General features: G+C 35.4%; 1 protein-coding gene across 3 annotated transcripts; it reads left to right on the forward strand.

The window, feature by feature from the left end:
- Positions 1–94: 94 nt before the first annotated feature.
- LOC117325112 (zinc finger Ran-binding domain-containing protein 2-like) lies at positions 95–12,471 on the forward strand. Of its 3 annotated transcripts, none has more exons than XR_004532145.1 (10): positions 95–212; positions 5,057–5,109; positions 5,542–5,647; positions 6,405–6,487; positions 8,183–8,265; positions 8,726–8,887; positions 9,821–10,043; positions 10,481–10,561; positions 10,757–10,849; positions 11,326–12,471. XR_004532145.1 is itself a non-coding variant. In XM_033881063.1 (10 exons), exons 1-10 carry the CDS (start codon positions 145–147, stop codon positions 11,330–11,332), a joined length of 921 nt encoding a protein of 306 aa, XP_033736954.1. In that variant the 5' UTR covers positions 95–144; the 3' UTR covers positions 11,333–12,471. The 3 variants fall into 3 exon arrangements, 2 of the variants coding, with proteins under 2 accessions (XP_033736954.1, XP_033736953.1); XM_033881063.1 differs by having other exon boundaries at positions 9,821–10,005; XM_033881062.1 differs by having other exon boundaries at positions 9,821–10,005; positions 10,757–12,471.
- Positions 12,472–19,125: the final 6,654 nt, after the last annotated feature.

Here is a 19,125-nt window from a genome sequence, read left to right on the forward strand (position 1 = left end):
CTGTTGTTAGTTGAATGAGTCAAACGGCGTGAACCGAACACGCACTTGGGTATTGCGCGGTTAATGTTATTCCGTCGATTTGATTGGACGAAAATCCTTGTGTATGAGGAGTTGGCCAACGAAGTAGACACTGCAGATCACACAATGTCTGGAGGAAGTGCTAGCGCAAGGTTTAAACCTAATGAAGGAGACTGGATTTGCCCGGATGCAAAGTAAATATTCAAAACGATATGGTATCCCTTTCAGTCATGACTTGCTGAGAGAGTAGGGAAAGCACTCCCAATACTGGCCCTGATGTCCCACTTCACTTGATCAGGTTTAGGTTTCATGATCGTGATTGGGTCACTGAATGGTTATGATAGATCTGCATCAATGGATTTATTCTGGGAAAACTGCATCACAGTGTTTGCAAACTCAATGAAAATGGATTTTATTCTGGATTTTTTTTAGCAGTTGAAACAATTTATAAACTCTACCACCATGTGATTTTTTTAAGAAGAAGAAAAATCGAAAAAAGCAGTGACGTGATAAAACCAGTCACTTTTGCCCCAGCAAGTAACATTCTTATATATGTTCTTCTCTCAGTGTCTTCATTAGGCATATGTTATGATAGGCATATGGGGGCTGTGACGATAAAAAAAAACCATCTTAATGTCTGTTGTCAGTGGTGTGGACTAGAGTTTGTGCTGCATGAAAACATGTAATTGTGTCCATCACCACTAAATGGCATACATTTGTGTTGCTATCATCTTTAACCAACCAAGCTCCCTCGTCACCATGATGATTGTATTGTAATAGGAAGGAGTAATGAAAAATACCCTGCCAGTGCTGGAACTCAAACTAGAGACCTCTCACTCTCAAGGCAAACATCCTACCACTTATATAGGCTTAAAGAAATTCCAGCTAGTCTTAGCTGGTAAAGTGACCTTATACTCTCCACTTTTACACCACTCTCTCCTTCACAAAGTCTTTGGTCATGAAGGCAAACACTACCCAGGTTCTTTAGCTCCAAGGAAGTCTCTCAATATCTTATAGATTTCACTTAGAGTGGTCAATGGCACCAAATCTATGATAGGAAGTTAAGGAGTAATGAAACATACCCTGCCAGCACTGGGACTCGAACTAAAGATCTCTCGCTCTCAAGGCAACTAAGGGGAAATTCCTGCTAGTCTTAGCTAGTAAGGTGACATTATACTCTCCACTTTTACAGTATGACCTTGTATAACCAACCAAGTTCCCTCTTCATGGTGATGATTGTATGACCTTGTAACCAGTCCAGTTCCCTCATCACCGTGATTTCATGACTTTGTAACCAACCAAGTTCCCTCATCACATTGATGATTGTATGACCTAACCTTGTCACCAACCGAGTGCCCTCATCACCAGGACTGTATGACCTTGTAACCGACCAAGTTCCCTCATCACAATGATGATTGTATGACCTTGTAACCAACCGATTGCCCTCATCACCATGACTGTATGACCTTGACAACCAAGTTCCCTCATCACTGTGATTTCATGACCTTGTAACCAATCAAGTTCCCTCATCACCATGTTTGTATGACCTAAGCTTGTAACCAATCCAGTTCCCTCATCACCATGATTGTATGACCTTGTAACCAACCAAGTTTCCTCATCACTGTGATTTCATGACCTTGTAACCAATCAAGTTCCCTCGTTACAATGATTTATATGATCATTCTTTAGAAGTAGCAAAATGCCATTTAAATTGCAGGAAATGCTAGTTAAAATTTTGTCTACTTGCTAATACTACTAGTATGTTTCCCCCGACAGTCTGTTCATATACGCTATACACAAGCACAAATAGAAAAAATATGAGTAGTAAAATAGATACTAACATTAGAAATTATGGGTTTTTTTGTATTTATTTTATTTTTCAAGTTTTTCAGCAAAGTATAATACAAAAATATAACACATACACTCTCACATAAATTATGATTTTATGACGAATGAAATCTTTCCGATAAGTGCATTACAGCGCTGCACGCTGAAGTGTGTACGGTACTTTTTCAATAGTAGTACAGCAACTGTTGATTGTATTGAATCGCCAACCGATAAGCTTGAAACAATGTATCGACCTTCCTGATTGGTTCTGTGCCGAAAGGGGCGGGGCGAACACGGAGTATGTACTGTACCAGGACCGTGGCTGTGTATACACACGTGTGCGATTATATATAATTACATGACTATGCAAAACAATGACAACTTTTACGTTAAGTTTTAAGCATTTAATAAAGATCTGGTACTCGTTGAACACATGGGTTGTTACACACATATATATGCCATGTTGTTATGAACAACTTATATGATACCTTCCGTGATTATACATATCCACACTGTCGGAAAAATCCAGACATGAACGAAGCAGGGAAATCCAGAGCATCTTAAATACTTGGCTTACATTTCTTTTTGAATTCGATGAATTCCATAACATCTTGAGTCACCTTTTTACTTTTCAGTGGTTTCCGTTTGACGATGGGCGCTAAAGACTTAGTCGCATAAAAAATCTTCATAATTTTGCGACATCCTGATTAGACAAACCGGTCTTATCACTGATGGCTGAATATGAGAGTCCTTCTGAATGTAGATTATAAACAGTTTTTTCTCGTTCTGGTGTAAACACGGCCCTTGGAATTTTACATGTTTGAAGTAGTACGTTATATGCGTACCGTCGTGTACACCGTCTAGACCTATAGTTTCCCTGTTTTTTTGTCAGACATGTAAGTAACCAAGGTGATTTGCATTACATGTATAAGCTCACAACTACATGTGTATAACTGCAACTTGCAAGGTTTAACCAGCTAAATTTACAATATATCTAATATTTATACATTTAAATGTTTATTATGCAGATGTTCTTTCAATATGGACAACACAGTCAGTGTATTTTGAAAATTACGCACGTATTGATTGATGATCGTCAAGCTAACCAGCCCTTCGAACTTTGTCACCAGCTGACCAGGTCGACCCTTCAGTTCGGGGATATATTTTCCCAATACACTGATTTGAGAGTGGGAAAGTCCATTGTATAGGGTAGATAGCATTTGCACTTCCTTTCACACCTCGTGTACAAGCTAAACTATATATCTGGGTCACGATAGCGATTCAGTTTACATGTAATTTGGAAGGGTCAAACATCAGACAAAACTGGGTTCCGGAGCACAGGGGCTTGGCACGATGGTGATGACGTTCCATATATGTATGTATAGTATATACATAAAGAATACATGGTCAGTGTCTTAAAATATAAGCTGTATTTTGGCGAGGGTAAAGAAATCGCCACTTTTGTCTTTCTGTCCCGAGCCAGAAATACAGCTTATATTTTAAAACACTGACTATGTATTCTATTTATCCTCCAACAGTCATGAAAATAATCATCAAAAATAATCATTTTTATGTGAAACGGTGTCAAATATCACAGAAATATGTTCGTCTTTTAAACGTAGTTTCACTTTGAAGTAGGTCAGTCGAACTGACGCACGTGCTAAGATTCCAAAATACAGCTGTTTTCCGTCACTGCCGTATATACAGCAAAAATATATACATGTATACGGTGGGTGTATTCCGACAATGCGGTGGCAGTTGCAGGATAAATTCATATATGGACCTTCATTTATAAACTTGTCACTGAATATTTCACTCGAAGAACATTTTCATAACCCGCCATTCTCGCAAGTTTACTCATGTGCACACGAGTGCTGAGAAAGGTGTGTGCATTCAGTTCGACCAATCAAAACAACGCTTACTCAGCGCGATCGACTTTGTTAGAGTACTGTCGATACACAGTAATGTAGTACCAATACCTGTCGTACTTGTGTTACACTTTGACCGTACACACTTCAGCGCGCAGCGCTGTAAGTGGTCTGAAACCTGTAGTTTCTCTACTTTCATTTTGTATCAAAATTAATCAAAACTTTGCTAGTTCAAAATTTCATTTTGCTTGTGGGAATTTTAGGCACTCACAATTAATTACATGTACTTATGATGATAAAAGTTGATTTCAAGTGTTCAACCCCTGCACCATGATGGTTGTATGTATGACCTTGCAATCAACCATGCTCCTTTATCACCATGATTGTATGACTTTTAAACAAACAAGCATTCTGCAGAAGGAGCCTAAGAATTGTACCTGCTGCGCTGCCCCTATGGATTGGTGTGGCTTGTACATATATTGTTTATTAGATATGGTCTCTGTCTGTCACTCAGCTGACGGAGCATGCTTCTTTGGCTCAGGAGAAAGAGCTGTGACTTGTCATGCTGGAGACCTTGGTTCGATTCCTGTCAGGACATTTAATTAACAGGAAAGCGTTTTCCCCCGTTTTCACATCTCTAAGTGGATAACTGTCTCTTTACCTTATGTTTCCCTGCTGGACCGTACCTCACTTTCGGTCATGATTAGTACAGTGTTTGTCTTTGTGATGAAGGCTGTGTGTTCTATCCCCTTGCCAAGACATACTAGAGTCTAAAAATGGTAGTTTTTATTCCTGTTTAAAAATATTTTGGGAGTGGGACAACTGGCCACACATTGTCAGTGTAATGTGACAGGATCAGTCCAAATTTATCAATAGACTACAATAAAATCCTTAACTAAGTCTTGCTCATGGAAACGCTTCCATTTGGAAAATGCTTTGACGAATGCCTTATCTTACGATAGGAGTAATAAATATTTACATTGTCATATGGAAAATGTTACAATTAACAATTTTTCCATGATTGTAAGATTGTTCTAGTTCAATAGGACTAGATTAATATTTTCAATACTTGTTCAGACTTCAATTAACTTACTGGTCATGGACATCGGACTAGTGCCTAACGTCGCAGGCTGCAATAGATGCCATTTGGTTGCTATAGTTGAAAATGAGGGCTAGCAGGCCTAAGTGTTTTAGTTATCCATTGGTTTATAGTTCTAGTTAGATCTATATTAGATCAGATGTTATATTGTTTGTTTCTTTTATGCTCTGTCTAATTCTGCTAATGTATATATTCTGAAATTCCTTTAGATAATGTACTACAATAGGTAAAACTGTGTTTCCAGGTGTGGGAATGTCAACTTTTCCAGAAGAAGCCAGTGTAATAGATGTGGATCAGGTAAGAATCAACTAAGGTCTGATCAGTTAGCCTGGTGTGGTTAGGATATGTCGGGGAACAGCCAAAGTTAGATCAATTGGGGAAAGTTATTGTAAAAAGTAGCTGGATAACAATAAATTTTCAATAGGAAATTTGCTTACAAATGGCAAAAAGGGGATTTTTAAAGTGGGAATGATACCTATGCATAATTAAGCCAGTTTAAGTTAATAATATTGGAATAATTGTAAAATAAAATAGTACATTTTGTACTTTTGATTACATGTACCATGGACACTATTTAAGCAAATTTAGATTGTGCATGTAAAATTACTAGTAGTCTTATCAGTATACTTATTAACGTTGACAATGATTGAATTCTCCTCCTGATAAAATATTGTTAATGTTAATTGTTAAATAAATTTCAATTTAAAAAAACAACAACATTTTTTTCAGAACGGAAGGATGGCACTGTTTTCAAAAAAGGTGGTACAGAAATAGGAAAGAATTTAGCTGAGAAGAGTAAAGGCCTTTTTAGTGCTGATGATTGGCAATGTAAAAGGTCAGTAGTAATTGTAGTGTAAAAGGTCGGTAGTAATTGTAGTGTAAAAGGTCGGTAGTAATTGTAGTGTAAAAGGTCGGTAGTAATTGTAGTGTAAAAGGTCAGTAGTAATTGTAGTGTAAAATGTCAATAGTAAATGTAATGTAAATGGTCAGTGGTAATTCCTGCAAATAGCCATTGCAGTGAAAAAATAAAATTAAAAAACTTTTATATACCTATATATACATATGTATATTTGTATACAGTCAAACCTCCATGATTCAAACTTCATTGATTTTATTTTCTCTCTGTATCAAACATAGTTTGTTTGATTAATAAAATGCTTAATTGATGAAAAGTATTTTCTATTTTGTGGTGTTTCGAGGTAAATTAACTAAACTTTTCGATGTGAGCCTGACAGGCGACGATCAACAGTAAGACATCGAGGACATGTAACAGATATGATCATTATCAAGAGAACATCGATCTATTGTCAGCCATGAATAATTCTATGTCCTGCTGTTACAAAGTTTTTCTGTTAGTCCCTTGAACTTTGAAACATCAAAGTTTGACTGTATATACAAAGTAATTCTGTATTTTTTGTTCTTGTACACTGTATTTATAATGTGTATCATCATTACTGTAAGAATGAGATAACTGAAAGCATCCTTTTTTTATCACTGAATATTTTATCCAATTCGATAAGTTTTGATTTGTACCATATTTGTTTTAGTTTGAATTGAAATTGATCACGAGAAATTGCACAAATATTTTGTAGTTGTGGCAATGTGAACTGGGCACGGCGAATGACGTGCAATGTGTGTAATTCTCCAAAATATGGAAAACAGGAGCAAAGAACAGGTATTTTTTTACATTCTTTCTGTTTGTATAGAAGTTATACTTTTGTTGTTGGAGTATACAGTCATAAATTCAGCTCTCACGTGTGAAATATGATACTAACATTAAATGCAACATTGATTTAAGCAAAATTAACTATCAACCGCATCATTTGTTACTGCTGTTGAACCCTATCTGTGGACAATGAAAGTACAACACTATTGCGAAAATTATCAGTAGTATATAATCCAATACAAATAAACCGCAGCTTCAGTGAGTAAAATGTTTCCTCATTGGACAGTTCTCTTTAAATAGGCAGGGTTCAAGGCCTTTCAAGAACGCCAATTTTTGTGGATGCGTGTCCGGCTGTGTACAGGGGTTCCCCACATAGGAAGAATTAGAACTTGCAGTATTTGCATAAATTACAATAACTACATGTATATGATTGATTGAGAAATATAATGATTGTTTATAATGATGGTTAATTAGATATTAGGTAGCTTCTTTCAGGTTAGAAAAAAACATATTCGAAACAAGTAATACCAAGATGACGAATATCCCTGTCTACTACATTGCTTTGGCTTGAATGATTTGAGTATGTATGCATGACAAACTACAAACAACACCTAGTTGTCCCCTACAATGCTAGATGTGAATTCACGCCCCTATGGATGTGATTAATAGATTAACATAGTATAAACACATAACAGCCCTGGACGTGAGGTAAACCATAGTTAAACGACAACACTGATGTCGATAAAGATCTTAGATTTAGCTCCAACAGTTCTAGTACTAACAGTGGGCCTGATCATGGCGGTACATAAACACATTGGGGGGATCCTGAGGCAGTTCTGATCAAGTGTTGTTATTATTTGGGTCAATCCAAAATCAAAGATGGCCGCCATGGCCAACAGTGCCACTATACTCGCTACAGAGAATGTATACTACAATAGAATAAGGGTCTTTAGAGTCAGATGACCGTTAAAGCCCATGGGCCTCTTGTTGAAAATCGAGATTTCAGAAAATCAAAATGGCCGACAGGTGGCCATCTTCCATTTGGAGAATTGAAATTTGTTGTCGCTATTTCTTGAAAAGAATTGGAAGGATGTTTCTCAAACTTTACATGTGAGTTCTATACATGCTAATTGCATTTTTTAGATTAGTAACAGAAAAAGAAAAATAAGGGCAAAATAAAGAGACATAGAACAATAAAGATCATTCACTGGTGGGTGCCAAGACTCTTCTGGGATCTCTTGTTTAAAGAAAATAAATGAACACTTTATCACTTGCCCTCCACCTGTTGGTCGTGAGTTTGAAACCCATATACGGGGCAGTTGCTTGGTACTTACCATAAGCCAGTGGTTTTTCTCCAGGTACTCCAGCTTTCCCTCACCTCAAACCTTGCACATCCTTAAATGACCCTGGCTGTAAATAGGACATTAAACAAAATAAAAACAAACCAAACCTCCCTGTCGTTCAGTCTGTCCACTCAGTTTTCTGCACTTTTCTCAGCCATACTTTAAGGTATGTTAGTGAAAGTCGATATGTATGTAAGTTCAGTATGAGTAGCTACAGATCAAGTTCGAGTTTCAGAGTTTTTGGGTCAATGTCAGATCACTGTTACTAATTATAGCACCAGAGGGGACATGTATTGCTTTAGCAATACCCAGCATGCTTGTTGTATTTGCAAGAAGTGTACAACGTATAATGATTTTGTAGGTTTTGGAGGTGGCTACATGGAAAGAGATGAGGTTGTTGAATATATCAAAAGAGATGTAGAGGAAGACAGTGAATTTGATGATGTGAGTTTCTATATCTTACCTTTATAGACTTCATTAGTGATTATCTGATCGTAATATGATAATGTATATGAGATACAATGTATTATATCTGCTTGGTTTTCTGTCTCAGAAATTTCTTAATATTTTGAAAATATTGATACACATATCACTGTAGAAGTCACAGATAGAAAGTTCACCCTAATCTTTGCTCTAACTTTACAGAGAGAAATGAAAAATCTGATTTTAATCTGTATGTTTATATTGTTCTCATTTCTGAGCTCAAACTGGTTTTTGACTTAGGTCAAGCTCCCCACGTGACAGAGGTTCTTTCTGATATGTCTTGTTTTATTAAGAAGTATAGTGCTAAGACTACAAGTAAAGTTATTTGTTGTTTAAAAAAATTGTTATTCATCGTTATATATGTTGGCATATAATTCTTCAAGAGACGTTTTGATTAGCTAGACTGTATTCTGTATGGCAGTTTGGTCGCAGAAAGAAAAAGTTTAGAAAAAGCATCAGTTCAGAAGGGGTCAGCACATCGGAGAAAAATGAAACAAATGAAGAGAAAGATGAAGAAAATGAGGAGGAGGAGGACGAGGAGGAGGATGGAGATTTGTCGAATTATAAGGTTGACTCAGAGGAGGTAATCAAAGACTATCATTTCTGAGTTAGAGTTCATTTATATTATACAGTGGGACCTCTCTAAGCCAAGCTATCATTACTGAGTTAGTGTTCATTTATATTATACAGTGGGACCTCTAAGCCAAGCTATCATTTCTGAGTTAGTGTTCATTTATATTATACAGTGGGACCTCTCTAAGCCAAGCTATCATTATTGAGTTAGTGTTCATTTATATTATACAGTGGGACCTCTCTAAGCCAATCATGCATGGTACATGTCAGTGAATATTTGGTCGGTTTAGAGAGGAATCTGTTTGTAGAAATGATCCAATTTAAGTGTTCAGGATTTGATTTGTCATTGTAAACTAGAAGAGTTTTACAAACAAAATAAGGACAACGATTTTAAACATTAACTAGTTGACACTGGCCTGATTAAAACTCACTGAATTATATGTTATCTCATCTCTCACTGAAATATATCCTTACCGCATCACTCACTTAAATATATCCTTACCTCATCACTCACTTAGATATATCCTTACCTCATCACTCACTTAAATATATCCCTACCTCATCACTCACTTAAATATATCCTTATCTCATCACTCACTTAAATATATCCTTACCTCATCACTCACTTAAATATATCCTTACCTCATCATATCACTCACTTAAATATATCCTTACCGCATCACTCACTTAAATATATCCTTACCTCATCACTCACTGAAATATATCCTTACCTCATCACTCACTGAAATATATCCTTACCTCATCACTCACTGAAATATATCCTTATCTCATCACTCACTGAAATATATCCTTATCTCATCACTCACTTAAATATATCCTTACCTCATCACTCACTTAAATATATCCTTATCTCATCACTCACTGAAATATATCCTTACCTCATCACTCACTTAAATATATCCTTATCACATCACTCATATAGGAAGAAGAAGGGGAAGATTTAGGAAATTATGACTTGGAAGGTAGCGAAGAAGAGGATGACCAGAGATCAAATTCATCTTCTAGTTCATCTTCAAGGTCAAGCTCATCTTCCTCAAGATCATCCTCCTCCCGGTCAAGGTCATCCTCGAGGAACAGAAGGAAGAGAAGCAATAGGTCTAGGTCCAGGTAACTTGGTGGAGAGGGTAAAGGGTAGAGGTCAAAAGGTCAATATCACTATTGAATCTTTACTTTATATATACATGTACCTCGTGGTCAGTATTGAAAATGTTCTTTTTTCCCAAATCTCTTTCTTTAAGGACACATTTTCAGCAGAACATGGATAGTTTGTCAAAATAAATTGTATATACTACATGTACCTTACAGAACTTCAAATCTGGAGCATGACAAAGCTAAATGAATATTGCTGATTGTTTGCCTATTACATAGTGATAATTTAAATGTACATTTTGTACTTGATAATACATAACTTTTAGAAAGCTGGTAATTGTTTTAAATCAAATTTTGTAATGCATTCTACAGTTGTATTTGCATGTTAAAATTTATCTATCACTTGAATGCTTTGCTGATGTTTTTTTGTGTACACTGGGTTCTGTATGATTCCTACATATTTAGTTGTTTTGTACTATAACTCGTGTTTTAGATCTGAGTCGCCAAAATCAAAGAAGAGCAAAGATCGGTCAAGGTCGCCAAGGGACAGGAAGTCAAGATCCCGGAGGTCGAGGTTTGGTGTTAAGGGACATAGATTGTCCTGTTAATGTTGCTTTGTCTATAACATTCACAATCATAATATTGTACAATTTTTGTTTCACACAAGTAAAAGATTTGCTTTGCAATTTCAACTGATTTTGAAAGTTTTCTTGATGTATCCTACTCAAGTAACAGATGAAATGAAGTTTAAAAATCAACTGTATTTCAGATCAAGTTCTTCAGAAGACCGTCGACGCAGCAACAGTGGATCAAGATCTTCCTCCCATTCAGGCAGCCATAAGGATGGACGGACACGGTCGAGGTTTGGTGTTCGAAAAAAATCTTAAGAGTTTCAGTCCAATTTTTTAACAAATGATTTAGATATCTATTTAATCAGAATTTGGTAAAACATACAATAGTCATAATTTATCTGCATGGAAATCACCTTCTTTTACTAGTTAGAAGGAAAAAGTGAAATATAGATTTTACATTTGACCTCAATATTTATGATTGAAAAATGATAAGGATTAAATTCTGCTTTGTGTAACAATCAATTGAATTTAACTACATGTACAAATTATTCATAATATACTTATATGGGTTGTATGCAGTGTGTGAATAAAGAAAATTAAAAAAAAAAATCTTTTGGTTACATCTTCCTTGTGAATTTGGATGTTGGTTTATATATAGTTTTATTTTTATCCTGAATCTTTTTGTTTTGGGGGCCAATTTGAAGCTGTAAAGAATATAATATTGATCCAAAATATCATGTTTTGACAAATCTTTTTACATTTTCAGGTATTGAACATCTGAAGATGACATCTACCAACAGATCCAATTGATTTGATGGTGCTGAGGATATTTTATAGAAGGCCTGTTTATCAGACATACCTGTCATCTAAACTCTAGAATATATTAAAAATTGGTATTATCATATGTCAAATCAATTTTTCATATTTGATTTAGTTAAAATATTTCATTTTCAAATAATAACAGAATGATTATATTCAAAAGCAATAATAGATGTTTTCTGAGAACTTACTTTATACAAGACATTTCAGTGTCCGTATATAGAGGAACCTTTTTCAGTAGTGAAGGCATTTGTTTCTGTGTACAGTAGAACTCAGTCCATCTATGTGTTGGTTTCTGTTGACAGAAGAAAAAAAATGTCCATCTAAGCATTGGTTTCTGTGTAGAGTGGAACTTTGTCCATCTAGGAATTGGTTTCTGTGTACAGTGGAAATTTATCCATCTGGGCATTAATTTTGATGTACAGTGGAACTTTGTCCATTTAGGTATTGGTTTCTTTGTGTACAATGGAACTTTCATCCAGGTCCTAGTTTCTATGAACACTAGAACTTTGTCCATCTGGGCATTGGTTTCCGTGTACAGGGGAACTTTGTCAATCTAGAAATTTGTTTCTTTGTATACAATAGAATTTATTTCCATCTAGGTCCTAGTTTCTATGAACACTAGAACTTTGTCCATCTGGGCATTGGTTTCTGTGTAGAGTGGAACTTTGTCCATCTAGACATTGGTTTCTTTGTGTACATTAGAACTTCCATCCGGGTGCTAGTTTCTATGAACAGTAGAAATTTGTCCATCTGGTCATTGGTTTCTGTGTAGAGTGGAAATTTATCCATCTGGGCATTGGTTTGTTTTAAATAGAACTTTGTCCATCTAGGCATTTGTTTCTGTGTACTGTAGAATTTTTTCCATCTGGGCATTGGTCTCTGTGTACTGTAGAACTTTGTCCATCTAGGCATTGGTCTCTGTGTACTGTAGAATTTTTTCCATCTGGGCATTGGTCTCTGTGTACTGTAGAACTTTGTCCATCTAGGCATTTGTTTCTGTGTACTATAGAACTTTGTCCATCTAGGCATTTGTTTCTGTGTACTGTAGAATTTTTTCCATCTGGGCATTGGTCTCTGTGTACTGTAGAACTTTGTCCATCTAGGCATTTGTTTCTGTGTACTGTAGAACAACAAAATGTGCACTACATATTTTGTCATTGATGTTATGATGTGATAGATGCGAGACAATAGCTGACACAGCAGAAATAGAGTGATTTGTTATGTCTGGTGTAAAAATAGTTTCATGTGTGTGTAGAGCGGGGCTGTTTAAAATCATTAAAATATGGACATCATATTTAATACTGAAAATGAAGGAGCAACATTTGATTCGCTTTCAGCCGTTTACAGCATGTTGTTTTCTGTCGAGATGACGTTGAAACAATCATATAAACCAACCAATAGCTATCTCATTTTCACAAACAGGATTTTTTTTTATTTATTTAAGAATATGGCATTTATTGTTGTCATTTATTCACAGAGCAATATGATCCAGGATTTTACCAGATTATATAAGATATCTTATAAACTTTATAAAATATCTTGTATAATATATGACATAGCTCATATACTTTACAAGAGTTCTTATAAAATAAATGATGTATCTCATTTAATTTTCTTTATCAGATATATGTTTTGTATTAGATATTTCGTTAAAGATATCGGATATCTCATAAAAGATGTGCAGTATCTTATAAAGAAAACTAAATGAGATATATTTTTATAAGATTTCTTTGTATTAAAATAAGATATCTGATATATTATAAACAAAATTAAATGAGATATCTGATATCATTCTTTTATAAGATATCTTCTAAAGTACAGGATTTGAATTTGAGATAAGAAACCCTACCCAACTCAGTGAAGGAGCTCAGAAAATATCTTATTAGAACATATGGCAGAAGCTGAATCTACGTATAATGGTTTGATACCGATTTCAAATTGTCGTAATCATAATCTGCTATCATTTAATTCGGCGTGAAAAGAAGTTGACATGTTGTAAACATCGCTAATAGTGCCAATTTGCTTCTAAAACCGAAGTGACCTTACAGAGGGAGCAGTCATTCACAAACTTTAATTTTTGCTGGTCTCACTTGTTCTTTATATCTCACAAACTTTTCTTTATATCTTAAATTTATATTATATAAGATCTATCATATGATATTTCATATATCTTTTAAAAGATATCATATATAATATATAAGACATCTCATAAAAAAGTTTGAGGTATCTTATATAATGTAAAAGATGTATTATATAAGATATCACATATACTTTAAATAAATATCTTATAAACATACAAGATATCTCATTAACATATCTAAGATATCTAATTTGGTAAAATACTGGACCATCATTGCTCCCTGAATAAATATCAACTTGGCTTGCCATAAAAAATATATCTTTTTTTATTGTACATAAAATATTAAATTCAAAATTGAACGTTAGTTGGTTTGAAGTACATGTGGATGTATTGAAGTTAGTTTTAAATTTGTTTTTACATGTTCATAGTACATGTATATATGTCATTACAGTGGTTCATGTTGGACATTGGGATGTTATCACTCCTAATGTACAGGTTATGTTGATGTTTACCCCATTTTTATTCGTTGATTACGCAGTATGAATGATATCTGGAGTGCACCACTCATCATCATCAGTACAGACTATCACCAGCTTGTTAGTGTGTGGGACGTGTGTATTGTATCGAGTCAGGTTTTAGTTTTACATGGAATCAACATTTCCTCCATTAGCTACAAACACAGGATATATTTTTATGTGATGTGTATAATCCTGGACATCTCATGAAATATCAGGCAGTTTATTTTTGACTTCCATACTTTACACAAAGAGAGAGAGAGATGTTTACTATGATATGGAATACATGTAGTCTGTTGTGTCAGATTGAAAATAGAAACTAATGTGAAATCAAATAATTCATAGTGTTGATCAATACCCATCCAGAACATTGAACCTGGTTTACTATAATCAATATTATGTTTAATGAAACAGTGAATTTTGATTGCTTATGTTAGTGAATTTAATATGAAATATATATCGCCATGTCACTATTATAATGTCTGTTTCAAAGACTGAAGTGATCATTTCTTATCGAGCTGTTTATAAACCAACAAATTAACATTGATTTTTAACGGTAAGTATGTTTCTTTTATGCAACCACCACGAAGTCTGTCACAAAGTATGAAGTTAATCCCTTTGTTTGTCTGTCAACATCTAATTATCTATAAGAATATTGGATGTCTGTCAACATCTAATTATCTATAAGAATACTAATTATCTATAAGAATATTGGATGGATTTTGATAAGGCTTCAATTCTTTTTTCTGGGGGAAGTCAGCAGGGGGTGGGTGGCTTTTTAGAAATCTGCCTAGAACATCTTCTATGTACAGAAAATGCTCACCCAATTTATATGAAACTATGAATTATGGAAGTTGTTTCTTATCCTAAATTCCTGAGCAGAGTTAAATTGGTTGTACACTGGAATGTAAATCTTATTACCATTTTAAGAATTTCACATTAAAAGGTCCCTAAAGAAAATTTGATGTGTCTGCAAAACGAAGGTAGGTTAAAAAAAGTGCAGATATGTAGTGATTGAAAAATATTATAATTATGTACGATAATGATAAGAAATTCAACAGTGCTTTCTTAAAATTTTGAATGGGCTCAAAGATTAATATGATAGCAACCAGGTAACAGTACTTTTTTATGCCTTAGGTCATAACTGTCAGTCTTTACAGGATACGAGCAGCTACATGTATCTCTTGTACAGATTCCTTTAGCGCACACTTCAATGAAACAACCCTTTTTCAAATTGGCTCAGTTACTTCCATATACATGGTGGTCTTGTTAATAAATTATGTACCATCTGCAGTAATTATTTAATACTTGCACACTGATGAAAAATCTCCAGTAAATGAAATATTTTAACATCAAATTATGGTAGTCTTTATTCAGTTAATTTGTTTAGTGTCATTAGAACATTAAATGTTTGAGAATGAAGTCTTGGTTATGTTATTTGTGATCATGCTATTGTCTTATGACTGAATCACTTTCATATGCTGCCACCAATAAGTATTATTATACCTCAGACTTGTATCACAGCTTCTGATTAGTGAAAACCATGTCACGTGATTAAAAACATTCGTTATGTCACCCTCTCGTGAGCCCTCCAAAATAGTTATGTCACCCTCTCGTGAGCCCCAACTCGGAACTCTCTTCCGTAACGTCTTCAAAAGTAGTCGAATCAGAGAAGTTCCGAGTATTCTGCTTGACAACAACAATGGCTGCCGGCGGACGCTATCGTCTGCCAACAGAGGAGGAATTGGCGAAATTATTGCAAGAAAAGGATTCTAAAAACACCAAAAGGGTCATCAATGTGGCCGTGGATTCCTTTAGACATTTCCTATCTGCAACAGGTAGGCCTAGACCAAAGGATTGTGAAAACTTCGACGTCCATACATTGAAAGTTCAACTGGGAGAATTTTATGCCGGGTCCAGAAAGACGATGGGGTACCTCTTAAAAACTGTTGATAGTAATAAATAAACTTATTGATACCAAAATTAATTCACTTATGTTTTTTTCGGTATAATAAAACAATTACTGCCCTTGTTCCGAGTTGACATGAATATTTGCCCACCCTTGAGGTGTCATGTCACCCTCGGGCTACGCCCTCGGGTGACATGACACCTCTCGGGTGGTCAAATATTCATGTCAACCCGGAACAAGGGCAATAATTGTATAATATCATCTGGTGTCCAAAATATTTTATTTGTAAACTATAAACTTTGAAAGCATGTGTATGAGGTGCCATTTTCTTTTAGTCCCCAAATGGGAACGGGGTAGGGTAACTAGTTTTGCATTATGTCTGTCCCATCTTTCCACTCTTTATCCTGTCATATTGTCCGGCGCATATCTCCTATACTGGTAATACTTCTCACTGAATCTTCATACTTAGGACATGGGTTCACCTAGGTGAGGCAGTGCATCATTTATCAAAGTAGGCCACTCTGAACTACATTTTGACCTTTTACCTACATCAAAGAAAAGTTTGGGCTCCATCTCCTGCTTGTCATTGGAATTCCTTATTTAGAGCATGGGTACACTTGCATTGAATTTATGGTATATCCTACTAAAATTGTTCACATTCCAGAATTCAATTTCAAGTTGTGCAAAATTTACTTCACTTGAGTTCACACACCTTGGACTTCATGGTCAGTGTGTTACCACTATATGGAAAGTGTTATGTAATTAGGGTGCTTACATATAGTTATCAGGTTGTCGATCTGTCTGTCCATTTATGAGCTCACCCGGTCTGGGGTTTTGCCTGTCAACATTTCATAAGGTTGATGAATGATCTTTCTTGTTTTTACATCGGGACATATCTTTTTATGTTTCCCTTCTTTCCTTTTACTTATCTAATAACAAGAAGATCTAAGAACTTTCTGAAAAATTAAAATATTCCTCCAGTGCTTTTCAAGAAACATTGATAACAAACTTTGATTCTCAACACGAGATCCCAGAGGGATCTTGGCGCCCACCATTGAATGATCCATATCGGTCAAATAAAAGACTGATCTTTTTAGCCCACCATCATCAGATTCAAAGCCTTTTGTCCATAAACAATTCTTGTTATCGCTATTTCCCAGAAAGCACTGAAGGGATCTTTCTGAAATTTCATACATAGGTTCCCATTTGTCTGTAGTTAAGCACATTGCATTTTGGGACCAATCGGAAAACTGGCAGGCAGCCATCTTCGATTTTGACAATTTAAGTTTGTTATCGCTATTTCTCAGAAAGTTTCTGAAATTGTATATGTAGGTTGCCCTTGGTCCATAGTTATGCATATTGCATTTTGGGACCAGTCGGTAAACAACATGGCCAACAGGAAGCCATCTTGGATTTTGACAATTGAAGGTTGTTATCGCTATTTTACAGAAGGTACCGAAGGGATCTTTCTAAAATTTCTTGTTGTTTCCCCTTGGTCCCTCGTTTTCCTTTCTTTCATTCTTCCTTCAAAACATTTAATAACTTTGTATAACACGATATAGCAGGAGCAACCTGCATGCAATTGTCAAAATCCAACATGGCCACCTGTCAACCACGTTATTTTCATGATTGTTTCCTAAATGCCTTGTGCACAACTAGGGATCAAGGGGAACTTACATATGCATCAGGAGAAAGATCCCTTTAGGACTTTCAGAGAAGTAGCGAAAAACTTCAATTATCAAAATCTAAGATGGCTGCCTGTGCGCAATGTTTTCCGATAAGTCCCAAAATGAAATCTGCATAACTAGGGACCAAAGGAAACGTGCATATGAAATTTGAGAAAGATCCCTTTTGTACTTTCTGAGAAGTAGTGATAACAAACTTCAATTGTCAAAATCCAAGATGGCTGCCTGTTGTTTTCTGATCAGTCCCAATATGCAATATGCACAACTAGAGACCAAGGGGAAACTTGCATATGAAATTTGAGAAAGATCATTTTAGTACTTTCAATGGTGGGCACCAAGACCCTTCTTGGATCTCTTGTTTTCCTGAACAGACTTGAAATTAAATGACCACATCTACTGACCATGCACACATAAAGTATCCCTTTTCCAGTAGTTTTCAAGAAATGGTGATAACAAGGATTGTTTATGGACAGATAGTCGATGATGAAAGAAATTGTTGTTATAGTCATGAACCACTGATTAGATTTTGACCAAATTTGTTCTGAAGCATCCTTGAAGGAAGGGGAATCAATTTTGTATAAATGTTGGGATGGTGCAGGGTCCAACTGTGAAATATAGCAAATTCTTAAAATCATTCTTCTGTAGTATGAAAGAATTTGATCCATTTTTGGCCAGCTTCTTTTGGTGAAGGGGAATCAAATTTACATAAACTATTAACAGTGGGTTGTAGTACGTTATACAATAGGTTAACTGGCCAGAAGTCAAGATCAAAGGGCATAGGGTCAAATTTTGTGTCTTCACTGGTGACCATTGTGAAACAAAGTTGGTCTCAATACAAGAATTCGGCTGATTGAAGGTCAAGGTAAGATTTTGTTTGTTTTAACTACTTTTAAATGTTTTGTTATGACATGAAGCAAAGTTTGTCAAACAAGGTTTCAAGTGACTGAATCTAAAGTATTTTACTCTGCTTATTGTATGTTGACACTGTAAAAGGAACATGAGATTTTGATTAATCTTGCCAGGTGTACAAGAGGAAAGTCCAGTGTGTGCAGTTTTGGTGGTTAGACAATTGACATGTCTGCATGTTTAATAAACTGTTTTTCTTCACATTTGGTATGCATTTCTTAGTTTGCCTTGTTTAAAAATGCAACTGTTTGCTACAAGTGCACATTTCATGTGCAAATTTTCTTTTCTGGCAATTAACACTGCTGGCGACCTAACTATTTTGGCAAACACTAATGACGATCTGACATTTTTTGCAAAACACTGCTGGTAACCTAACTATTTTGGCAAACACTACTGGCGATCTGACATTTTTGGCACACACTGCTGGCAATCAACCTGACAGTTTTGGCAAATACTGTGCTGGTGACCCGAGATGCAAGTCCTGTACTCAACCACAGCAACCTATCACAGTAACAAATTCCATGTATCCAATACATTATAGGAATATAGGAACATCTATACTGTACAATAAATGTGATCACCATGTTACAGTTGATTTGTCAGTGAGGGGTATGAATGTGATCACCATGTTACAGTTAATTTGTCGGTG

Source organism: Pecten maximus, chromosome 4, assembly GCF_902652985.1.
Source record: "Pecten maximus chromosome 4, xPecMax1.1, whole genome shotgun sequence".
In the NCBI taxonomy this organism is placed as follows: domain Eukaryota; kingdom Metazoa; phylum Mollusca; class Bivalvia; order Pectinida; family Pectinidae; genus Pecten; species Pecten maximus.

Excerpts from the sequence above, each read along its gene's own strand:
- LOC117325112 (XM_033881062.1), top strand. The coding sequence starts at position 145 with ATGTCTGGAGGAAGTGCTAGCGCAAGGTTTAAACCTAATGAAGGAGAC. Across the intron at positions 5,110-5,541 it reads GTGTAATAGATGTGGATCAG|AACGGAAGGATGGCACTGTT; the intron begins GTAAGAATCAAC and ends CATTTTTTTCAG. Across the intron at positions 8,888-9,820 it reads ATAAGGTTGACTCAGAGGAG|GAAGAAGAAGGGGAAGATTT; the intron begins GTAATCAAAGAC and ends TCACTCATATAG.